Here is a 12065-nt window from a genome sequence, read left to right as displayed (position 1 = left end):
CAAAGTGTTGTGACTCATCACATATTGAACATGGTGAACAAGAACCAGCATTGCATTGAATAGTTTAAGCACAAACTTGTTAATTTCTGTCGTCTTGGTACCTGTTGTCTGAGTGCTTAATCATGTGGTTCAAGCATATTAATTAACTTTGGCACGTTAGTGTGTATAGGAAGCATATGTAACAGAGAGAGTTGAGTACTGGCTGTCCAAATTTTCAAACTAGCTGTTATTGTGATTTCAGTCACTTAAAATATGGTAAACGTTTTGGTGATTAGTATGCTAATTTAATTTATTTTATCACATAATTTATTATAGAAATCCTTGTCATTGACTGGGCTGCTAGTGCTCGTGCATAAGTTGGAACCACTTCTGTTTATGAGCAGCTTATATTAACCCTTTCAGGGTCGATTTTTTTTATTGCAGATTCCAATTCTTCTGAGGAACCTATTTCGAAAACAATTTACCGTAATTTTTCTAGGGTGACCATAATGCCAGAAAAAAAAAATATTTCGTATTGGTATATATGTGCTGTTTATTCATGGTTAACAACAATAAAAAAAAGGAAATAAACTTCTAAGAATTAAAAATTTGATGCATTGCTATGCACATAGTTCAAGGCTTAGAAAATGCACACATGAGAATATTTCGCAAGTCTCAAATGTTCCTGCTCTTATGCTAATATTTACGTCCATAGCGTAATCGAACTGCGTAGGTGAGTGCACTCAAGAAAACTGTGTTTGCGTGCCCGTCAAAAAAGCAAAATGTGTGACAAACTTCCTCTAATCTTCATCTTATCGCCAACCAGAAACAATTAGTTTTCGCGCGTTTCAAAAAAAGAAAAGAAACAAACGAAGAAGAAAAAGAAAAGAAAAGGAAAGAAAACACATGCACGGCGGCATCCTTTCTGTTCGCACCCCTGTGAGCACTAAACGAGCGAGAAACAGGCGGTGCCCTTTGAACGATTAGTAACGAGATAGCCATCAGTTTTGTGAGCGCAAGAAGCCGAAACCACCAGCGGAACAAAACTCAAACAGCCGCCCGCCTGTGCGTGCCAATGCGCAAGCAGTAGTATATAGAGGCGCCGGAGCAAACTAGCTCTAGAACAAACCATGCAACGAAAACCGAGAAAGGGAAGTGCAGGAAAAAAATTCCCTGTATTTCCACATAGTGGCAGCACATGCCAAGAAAGAAAAAGTTAGAAAATTGGGGCATTTTAAACGTACAGACGGCACCATAAATATATGTCATCGACCATTTTGCACTTGTTCACGGCACCGTATATTTATGTCATTGACACTTAAAGGTTTAAGGCAAGAGCATACTGTGTATGTTCATAATTTTGAAGAGGACAAACACTTTAATTCAGAAGGCTTATTATATGCATTGAGATTTCTTTAGCGAAAGGCTAAGGGCTTTTCATTATGGCATTTTTCTGCTTTGAGCTTTGTTATGGCAAATTGTTGGCACAGAAATACTGATCTTTAAAGTTCAACTGTTATGCATTGTCATTTGTGCATTAGGCCATTGGCTGCCAAGAGACATGCATTAAGATTCTTAATGGACATCATATTTAGCTCCTTCTCTTGTCATTAGCTAGACTATGCAATGCAATCTGTTTGTATTATAAAAGAGCGCACATAATTTATTGTGCAATATATACTGTGCGAGTTAGTACTTGTGTAGCATTTCAGTCATTAACTTTAATTCAAGTTTTAACACCTATATTAGACTTTGTTGGTTCTTATCAGATGCACAGCATGTACAGCGAATATATCTAGGCCAACCTGTCCAGTTCTTTTGACAGAGTTTCTCTATGTCCTCTAGGCTGTGGGCAAGTGTTGAATTATTTTGGCGAGACCTGGTGGAAAGTTTCCACCCACCTACCTGTAGCAGAACTGTTGCTACACAAAGAACATTTGTAGTTTACTCAGAAAGAAATATTGTACATATTGTACTTTAAAAAAAAGCATTGTGCTCCTGCCAGGGAAATGAGCACGTTGTAACGTGAAGATTTCTACAGAGTTCATGCGTTTAGGTGCTGTTCCAGCTTCCATACTTTTAATTACTGTAATACCTTTTATTTCCGTGCACTCTTAGTTTATGTAAATTTAGTGATTGGAAAAGATTGTGAAATTTAAGGGGACGCAAAGTTTTCTGAGAGGGAATATGGATACTACCAGCTGAAAATTAATAATTCGCCTGCCAGTTCTGCTGGCTGTACCCCTTAAAATGTGATGCAATCGATTTACTTGCGTGCTTGAGCTTGTGCTATGCCAGTCCTCTTAAAGGGGTACTGACATTATATTTTCGACTAATTGTTTCTTGCATTGAATGAAAGACCTCGATCTCTAAACTTTACAAAAAAAATGACAGAACCTCATTAATAATCTAACAGCTTTTCTACAGCCATTTTCGATTTCGTTTCCTGGAGGATACTGTGTTATGACGTCGTGACAGCATGTGGGAGCAGGACAGTGTGACATTGCTCGCTCAGTTGTCTCTTATACTGCTACTCATTGTGAGGGTCGATATAGCAGCTAACAGACGGCTGAGCTAGTTGGAGTGAGTGTCAAAAGATCGCAATGTCTTGCTCGCACGTGACCGCATACTGTGTCATGAAGTCACGACACAGTATGCTCCTGGGAAGCAAAATCAAAATTCGCTGTGGAAAAGCTATTATGTTAAATTATTCATGGCATTCTGAGGTTTGTATAGGACCTTCATTTAATGCAAGAAAAGGAATAGTTGAAAATATCATGCCACTACACCTTTAAATGTTGTACCTGCAGCTCACAGAAAGAGTCCCATACTTCAAGGAGCCAGGTGGCATGCACTATCTTCATCAGTGAGGCCATTAGGGGCACTTTGTTATCTTTGCCCTGCTTCAGCTGCATTGCAATTGTGTCAGCACCCCTCTCAAATTTGGTAAAAAATTGTAAATTTGGTATAAAAAGAATGGTTAAAAAAGAAACACAAAGGAGCTTTTGTGGCTGAGGTGAGCTGTATGGCACAAGCCCACTATTGAGAATTTTAGCCACAAATATGCCCAAAGTATCAGATTTTTAAACGATTGTGACTGCGAAATTGTAGGGTTTTAAAGTATTATGGCACTCTTGCACTGGGAGCCAACTGCTAGCCTAAGAGGTAGCTCATTTAGTAGAATGGCCGACTTAATCAGGCAATGTTTTTGCGTAGGACTCCTGGGCCAGGAAGATTTTTTTGTTAACAGCAAAGTTTCTTTCTGAAAAGTATGCTGCTGTCATGTGGATGACGGTTTTTTCTTTCATAAATGTCCACCACCATGCAGTTATCTACAGGACACATTTGATAACTTGTTACGACTGGATCTATTTAAATTTGAGAGAAGTTACTTGCCCAGCATTGTATGTACGAGTGTTGGCTTACGTAGAGGGAACATCCCAAAACTTTTTCGGACTGTATGATGCTCTGTAGTAAAATTGTGGGCTTGTTAGGAAAAAGTTGACCTCAAGTGCAACAAATTGCCTTCATATGCTTACCTTGTCTCATAGCTTGTAAAGCATAGTCGAAGCTTGCACTTTATGCATTTAAATGGATGTAGTTGTACGATTTTTCTGAGTTGCTAGTGTTCACCCTCACTGGAAACTACAGAGCTGCGATTTCCAAAGGAGAGATTGTGATGTGCTGATATGTTGCTGCCGGACAAGCATAATAATATCAGAATTCAGCTTTCTCTGAAGCAGCTCGTCTTTCAGTTTCGGAGGTTGTAAAATCGCAATGACTGAATAGAAGGGATGAATTTTTGATGAACCCTGTGTGCCTAATGCAGTTTGTGCTTTTTTTTCAGTCACTGGTTGCCATCTGCCAGAGCATCATAGTGGGCGATCAGAATGCTTCTCTAGTAGCTGAGAGCAGCGGAAATGTTTCAGTCTCAGCTGCAGCTCTGGCCCAGTCTCCACCACCAGGCTTCTGCTCGGTGGCTGTGCGACTTGTGACCATGCAAATGGTTGCACTTGGGGTGCGTCCTTTCGCCTGCTACACTTTTGTTATCAGAGGGTTAATAGCACCTCTTATGTGATTGGACAAAAAATAGCAATCTTTGTATAATGTTTTCCGAATATGGGTGGCTGGAAGCATTTGTGCCTGTGATTGCTTTGGTGTTTTGGCGCTGCAGAGGGAAAATTTTAAAGGAACTTACAATGAAAGTTGTTTTGTATTAGAACAGTATTATGTACGGGGATATGGAGTTGAGCACTTGATGGCATTGACAGAAGGTAATTAATAGGAGTGTTGGCACCTCTAAACTGCTGCAAGGCAGTGTGTGCACAGATAAAGGCACAAGGGGCAGGGCAGAACTTGGCAGAGGCTCGTGATAATGCTTGACATGCAGCATGATGCTTTATCTTGAAAAGTTTAAAGCTATACCTGGGTGAACGTGCAGGTGATTTCTATGTATGGTTCCTCACGGGAAAGTTGAATGTTAGCAGTTAAAAAAAGGGCCTGTGCGTAAGCTCAGATCAAGCGTCAGGGTTTGCAGAGGATGCCAGAGGAACAGCTGCTTTTGGCAGAGGAGAATAAAACTCACAGACTCTGGGTTTTGTAGGGACACTTGGGTGCTTTAGTCTCCCATACTGCTGTTGCAGTTTATTCATGAATTCTTTGGACATTAGATGCCTACAAAGTTGTATTTTTGTAGAGAAAAGAAAAGCTCCCTGCTAAGACTGTCTTAATGTGCAGGTGATTTCACTGAAGTAGTGGGAAAAAAATTATTTTGTGCACTTTTTCTCTGTATCAGGTTGCTGACTCCTATATAGTTGCATGCTGGAGATACTGGTAATAGGTTATTAAAAAGCGAGACATGGTGGAACACTGCAATGTGACACAAGACTAAAGACAGGACATTAAGAATTGCAATGCTGGGTTTGCAAGAAGCTGTGCTTAGTGTGTCTTTTTGTGTGTCCTGCATCCCTGCTATTCACATCATAGTCTCTCTGCAGCTTCTTGTGCATCCTGCGTCTCAGTTCTTCAGATCCTGTACTTTCACATTTCACGTCACATTGGTGTTCCATCATGCTACTACAGTATAGACTAACTTGGGTCACAGCCTCTACCAAGTGCAAAGCCTGTGTACACAGGCCACTGCAGTGAGCGTGGCATGGTGCAGGTGTAGCTTGACAATGTTTCGTCTCACATCAAGCTGAGTTTATAGATGAGAAGGGTCGTGGGGAAATTAATGTTTCCAAAGTTCACCGCGACAATGTAGTGCCGCATCTAATTGCATCATTTTTTATGCAGGACTCATTCTCCCTGGAGAGCATCTGTGGAGGCTCATCAGTTCTGACAAGCGCCGACAAGACAGAAATCTTTTTGATGAACTTCATCCTTCCTCTCTGCATCAGGGTCAGCAGTGGAGTGAAAGGTAAATTCGTTTTTTCCTCTTATTTTTTACTTGTGGAGCCAACTTAGACATCTTTACTTTGTTTCATATTTGAAGGGTAGGGCAAGAACCTGCACAGGATGCAAGAAATACACAAAATGAACTGGATAAAGCACTGACTTTCAACTGCTGCAATTTTATTGAAGCAGCCTAGCTGTTATATATATCTTGCGCTGATAGCACTATCTCACAAAAATAAATTAACGGAAAAAATTGAAAAGGAAAGAAAGAAACGGAAGGGGGGTGGGAAGAGAAAGATTACAAATGGAATAAAAGTAATGTGCACTGTGATAGCCACACAGCGAAAATGTGCACTTCGCTTGATACAGAAACATGACTTCAATGTTTTAAGAGGGCTGCCGATGGCTAGCTTACATGGTCAGTCTGGTTCTCTCTTATAAAGAATGCTTCCACAATTTTTCGCATGATCCTGAAAGTGGGGGCTTTTTCCCATCGTTCCATGTCTTTATTTCACCGTGGGCAGGTTTTCACGCTGCCCTCTGTTTCATTATAGCAGTATGAGAGAAAATACAGTAGAGCATTCTGTAAATTGAGTTCTATTAGAGCGGAAGCTATGGTGCATGTTCTGGTACCCAACACCTTGTTTAAGAATGATAAAGACTGAGGATACAATAATGTGGCACAAGGAGAGACGTGATTCAGGTATACATTCACTCGCACTCCCAATGGCGTGTTTCAAATGTTAATATACTCACTGTGCTCAGTGTTAGCTTCTGAAGAATAGGAATGGCTGACATACCTATTCAGAAGGCCAGGTATGCCATCAGATTACGTGTGCATGCTTCCAGTGAAATTCTGTACCAAATTTTTTACTGCTTTAAAGTTGTTATAAGTTACGAAAAAAATATTTGGATAAAGTCATGCTGGAATGCAGAAGAGCAACAGAAGGACAGATCGTGGCAGAAACAACCTTTGCTGAATTACAGACCTGTATCACTAACTACACATGCATGCAAACTCTTCAAACACATAATCTATAAACACATCATAAGCTTTCTAGCTTGAATTGACTAACTTCTTGTGCTCAGAATGGTTTTCATCATAACTTTAGCACCATCAATCAGCTTACCAAATTCACACGATATCAGTTTTACTATAGGTTTAGGCCATCAAGTGTGCTTTGTTCATTTGTTTTTCAAAGGCATTTATACTGTGACACATTTTAAGCTATTGTATAAGTCTTATCCTTAATAACACTTTCTTGTAGCTGGATCACTAGTTTATTTTGTAATCACTCACATTATGCGTCTTTCAATTCGTGCAATTCTTCAGATGCATCACTATCTACTGCTGTACCCTAGGGTGCTGTACTTGGGTCTTTGCTTTTCGTGCTTTACATTGACTTACCATGCTCTGTATCTGTTTAAATTCGCCGTTAAGCTGACATCTGTATTTTCTACAATGTAATTCCACACCCAATGATTGCAATACTTTAATAGCTTATTTTCAAGTTTTTGGAGATGGTGTGAGTTCTGGCAAATGAACTTTAAGTTTCATGAAATAGTTGTCATGTCCTTTCACAAGTGTATTTATCCTTCCTTGTTCTATTGCTCCTATAATTCTGCGTTCCTACCGTGCATTTTAGAGTATAAGTACTTGGGCCTTCTTTTCACTTTAAGACTGTCCTGGTCAAGACACATACGAATCACTTGCAACAAAGCACTGAAAAACTTGGATACCTAGGTCACACACTACCCATAGCTCCAAATGAAACTAAACTCATGACATATTGCCATGCAATAGTGACGGTGAAGAAAGCAGCAAAACTGGGAATGACAAAACTAGCGTTTTATTGGGCGAACCTGTGCCCTCGAAAACAGGCTACACTCAAAGAACGGCAACAGCGGCAAACGCAGTTGGCGATCGTGGAAAATCTGATCTGCCAGTCAAGTGCATTGGCTTTTATACACAAGTCATTGAAGGTTCCAGAGTAATCAGAGGTGCCCGCATGTCTTCCAGGAAGTTCTACACAATTTGCATCACACATGCAATCAGATTACACAAGCTTGGGTGACAATAGAACTATTGTTAACATTTGAGAAACTTCCGATACATGCGGGCACGTCCCGCGCTGAGTGATAACATTTGTTAGATGGTGAAAGGTGCTCACTCGTAAAAGATAAACAAGTCCACGTGTCAATATAAGATGTTCGTAACACCTATTCCTGAATATGCCACCACTATACCAGACACAGTTTCTGATATTATCAAAGTGGAATCTGTTCAGAAAAAAGCCTTTAGTTTTGCTTATCGCCGTCATGACAGGAACCTTTCACTGTCATCTCATCTGGACATCCTTGGGTTAACTCCTCTCTCTCGCCAGCATCACATTGAGTCTCTCAAGCTCCTGCACTCCCGGTTTTACTCATCCCACTACTCTTCCCTGAAAATCTACCTGTCACGTGCAAAGTCACTAATACAAGAAAAACTCACAGGCTCAGCTTGTCTGTCTTTAGTTCTTGCAATAAACCATTTGAATAGTTTTTTTCCTAGGACTAACTATAGAACAGTGGAACTGTCTGCCTGATACTACCTGATGTTTGCCCCTGACGAAATTCTTAAATACCATTGAATGTTCCTCATAACGTGCTTTCATATATATGCCTTGCATTTTAATGTTTTGTACTGCATTTATGACTTGCAGTCTTGTGCAGGCTTTTTGTTTTGTCACTCCGGCTGTTGCCCCATTATGGGTAGCAGTATCTGAAAATGAAAAATAAATGAAACAAAAAAATAGAAAATGTGCGCAGATCTGACGCCTTCATTTTTTCTGCTTCAGTTACGGTTTAGAGAGATATTGATCACAGCAGATGATATATATACCTTGTGCAGATGTACCCAAGATGCGTCAGATGGACATCTCCTTTGCTTTGACCGTGGTGTTGAATGCCTTGTCTCCTCCTGGAGCCCACAAGCACCATCCATCCAGTGCTGTGGGAAAGCCACCATCAGAGGCTCAGCAGAACACTGCTTCGACACGCGAGAAGTCTTCTAGTGCTGTTAGAAGCTCATTGTACCAAATCGGATTTCTTGGTGAGCATGCACGCGCAGCCATTTACAGCAGGCATCAGATTCACATAATACTCTGGCGTATCTTCTGCATTGCACAGTTATCTTTTGCGTTTGCTTTTGAATATAAACCCCCTGTGCATACAGTTTTTGTATCTGGCCTTCGTCACCATGGCTATTCATGTTTTAAGTGAACTTTAAGCATAACTAGCTAAATAACGCAAATGTAAGTTTCATTCCTGTGATTTGTGTTTATAAAGTTAGCATGACCTGTGGTTACTTAAGCTAGTATGGCCTCTTGTGATTTTTGGAAGACTGTGACAGTCTCGTGATGTAGAATGCTGCCATACTACTTTTGTGCAGTAAACATAACTGCTGGTATGCACCAGTGCTATTTGTTATTTCTTTTTTAACTGAAAAAATGAAAAGGAAACCAGTAACAGGCTTTCATTTCTTCTGGCAACAGTGCTCAATGACAAAGACGAGATGATAGGGTCTACCTTTCTCCCTTTAACCCTTTGAATTCCAAGTCTTTTATTTTTTTTTATTGCTACACGGCCCCAGCATTTTTTTTTTTTTTATGTGGGTTTGGTGGACATTTCATGCTACATAGAAGCTGGGTTTTCATTGCCATTTTCTTCCACTTGAGTATTTCTGAACAGGTCATAAATTAATTCGTCCATCATATATTGGACAGACTGACATGCCATACTGGTCATGGCTGTGACTGCCTTTCCGATACTCAGTGCTGGCCGTCTTTATTTTTTTTTCTTGTTGGCTAAACGGGCGTTGCATGTTATATAGAAACTGCTTCTCCATTGTCGGTTTGTTCCGATTCATAAGGTATTCATAATCTCCTTGCCGTGAAAAAGTAGGCGGGCCTGCCACACTGGTTCACCATGGCTGTCCTGCAATTACAGAGCAACTGCAACTTTTGCTCCATCTTCAGTCAGAAATTTAACTTGTAAGGTTATTGTTTGTTTAGATGACCTTACCATAGCTGGCACCACAGGTATGCAATGAGGACATGCATGGAAGCTGCTTTATGCATTGTCAATCTAAGCTTTATGCTTTCAGTTTCAGTTTATTGAGCATTCTTTTTATAGAGCATTTATATTTATTGAGCATTCTGTCCCTGTTAACATAGGTCTATCAGCCATATCGAGTTATCACAGTATTAACATTTGTATTGCACAGTGCTGAAAAGGGAACTGGCAAGAATTGCTGAAGCATAGGTTGGTATCTTGATTGCTTATGGAATGTTAAATGAGCATACATTCTTGTAGTCAGCGTTCTATGTCATTGTCAGTGTTATCCTGCAGCAATTAACCCCTCTCATACTGAAATCTTGTTTCAGCTGTACTTTCACTGTTTGAGTCTTTGAAACCTTAGCATTTAATTGGGGATTTCCAAGGGTTGGTAGCTGCGTTATTCTGGACCAAGGCATATGGACAGACATGTTCATCTTGTGATGTTGCAGTAATGAAGTGTTACTCCTGTTGCCAGCTATGTGTAGCCCTCTTTGAAAGAAGTGAAGCCACTATGAGGACAAGCCTTGCTCATTACTAGCTGTATTGCCATGCTCATCTAGCTCCTAGTGCTAGATGGCTCTGAGACTTGGCTTCCAACTTCAGAGTTTCCAGGCAATGTGGATTCAGTAGGAGGTTGCACAGATGTCCAGGAGTCAGCTGGTGACAGTGTGTGCAGTAGGTTTGTTTTTTTACACAAGTTGTACGTGCAATGTGCACTATTTTCGTAGTGCTAGACCATTGTGAGAAGGTTGGAACACATTTTCTTTGCCTGTTCTTTGTGTATGTGTGTTTTTATGCCTTATGTTCCTGATGTAAGTTTCCCTTTAAAATTGCAGGACTGAAAATATTGATTGTGTGTTATGAGAGACAACTTTTAAGTGACTGGCACCGGATTGCTCGATGCATTCGCGAGCTGGGAAACAGGCTGCAAGGTGAGCTGTCATGCTTTTGGATCAAGTGTAAACAGACTTTAGCCTTGTCTGTATCCTTCTATCTTGTTGCATGTTGCTAAGATTATCACAGTTCCTGTATGTCACTATACTTCATTGAAACTTTCTGTATGGGTGGCAATTGATTGATTTGAATACACTTAAAGACATGGTGAAGTAGTTTTTATTTGACATGAAAATTCTAGGTGTAAAATGGGAGGGTAGCCTGGTCCGGCCATTTTCTGGATTCCTCAAATTAGCATCACCGTCATGTTCTTGAGAGGTCATGAAAGCTACTTTTTGCATACTAACTGTCATGTCTATAAACCAGTCATTGTATTTAATAGGGCTTATGAGCATTGAATGCAACCTACTTTCATTACTAGGGCTGTATAGCTCACTAAAATATGCTCCCTACGGAGGTGAAAACCACACCTATTGATGCAGCAAGAGGACTACCTGTTAAACTGTTTTGGTTCTCGTAATTTTGAGCTTAAACATTGATGTATGCATAGGCTGCCATTAGAATGTTGAAGGAGTATTGTCAATCTTGTTTGGCTTTTGTGGCTTGTGTAAATGATTTTGTTCATGTGTATATCCATGTCTTGTGCTATTTAGGTTCAGCTGCACCCTGTTATTACTCCAAGGAAATTTATCTAAAAGTAATCAACAAGTTTTTAATCTACTCCTTCCTCACACTGTTTCATTCTAGGTGGTCTTGCTCTTTGGAGCTTTCTTGACTTTGTTGTTACTCACCGCACACCTCTTTACGTGCTACTGTTTCCACTGATTAAATACAAGGCAAGTCCTGCATACTATTGCATGATTCAACTGTGCAATTTATCATATGCATGCAGATTCATAAAGCATGTAACCATGCTATGAGCAGCAAAAAAGAGACACTGATCATGCAGTCCTAGAGCCATCCCTTAGCAGCACAAGAAGCGGGCCCATGTAGGTTCTATGTTGGGCCGTATTGGCCCCACATAGGGTGCACACAGGCCTAGCTTCTCGTATTACTTACTGTAGAGCCACACAGTGCTGCAAATGAACGAAATTAAAATGAATTGTTCAAACAGGCTGAGTCTATATGTGTGCAGTATGTAGGTTCACCAAGGTTCATTTTTATTTTTAGATCTTGCAGACCATTTGCGACAATGAGCAGGAGTACTACTACCAGCAGCTCATCAGAGATAAGATCAAAGGAATAAATCTGCCAACTCCTAAAAGCTTTGGCTGCATGTTTGTCGACCTTGTGAATGAACTGAAGACATTGAAGGAGGACCTTGTTGCCTGGAAACTCGGTGATTATCGACACTTTCTCCGTATTACCTATTCTTACTGTTACTTATTACAGTTTTAAGTTGTCCACCTCATGTTAAGTGAGATCATTATAGTGAAAGTCGTTTCACCTCTAGCTGTCACAATGAAAGTGGTATTTAGGTATTCCTTGTAAGTTTGAGTGAATATGGAAGATAAGGGTCATTCCACGCCAAAACAACTGGTTTTTTCAACCGTCACAGATAAAGTTGAAAAAAAAAAAATTTCACATGTTACTTAGAAACTCATTCTCCACATTTATATTTCTTGTCAAAGATTTTCTGGCATTTGGGCGAATATTTGTTGTTCTCGCTGAGCTGAGCTAGAAAATACCAAGCG

At 40.2% G+C, this 12065-nt stretch overlaps 1 protein-coding gene across 2 annotated transcripts in view; it reads left to right on the top strand.

Annotated features, from left to right (window-relative positions):
* unc80 (unc80, NALCN channel complex subunit) overlaps positions 1–12065 on the top strand; it is a 167587-nt gene that overhangs the window by 126646 nt on the left and 28876 nt on the right. Inside the window, exons 53-58 of one of the 2 annotated variants that reach the window (XM_065429703.2) lie at positions 3827–3997; positions 5275–5398; positions 8270–8470; positions 10314–10409; positions 11119–11207; positions 11542–11710. In XM_065429703.2, coding sequence (XP_065285775.2) covers positions 3827–3997; positions 5275–5398; positions 8270–8470; positions 10314–10409; positions 11119–11207; positions 11542–11710 — 850 coding nt within the window. Of the gene's footprint in view, positions 1–3826; positions 3998–5274; positions 5399–8269; positions 8471–10313; positions 10410–11118; positions 11208–11541; positions 11711–12065 lie in introns of those variants that run through there. The other variant, XM_065429704.2, reaches the window with a different exon arrangement.

This window comes from Dermacentor albipictus, chromosome 1, assembly GCF_038994185.2.
Source record: "Dermacentor albipictus isolate Rhodes 1998 colony chromosome 1, USDA_Dalb.pri_finalv2, whole genome shotgun sequence".
Classification (NCBI taxonomy): Eukaryota; Metazoa; Arthropoda; class Arachnida; order Ixodida; family Ixodidae; genus Dermacentor; species Dermacentor albipictus.
This window is presented reverse-complemented; position numbering and strand designations above follow the sequence as displayed.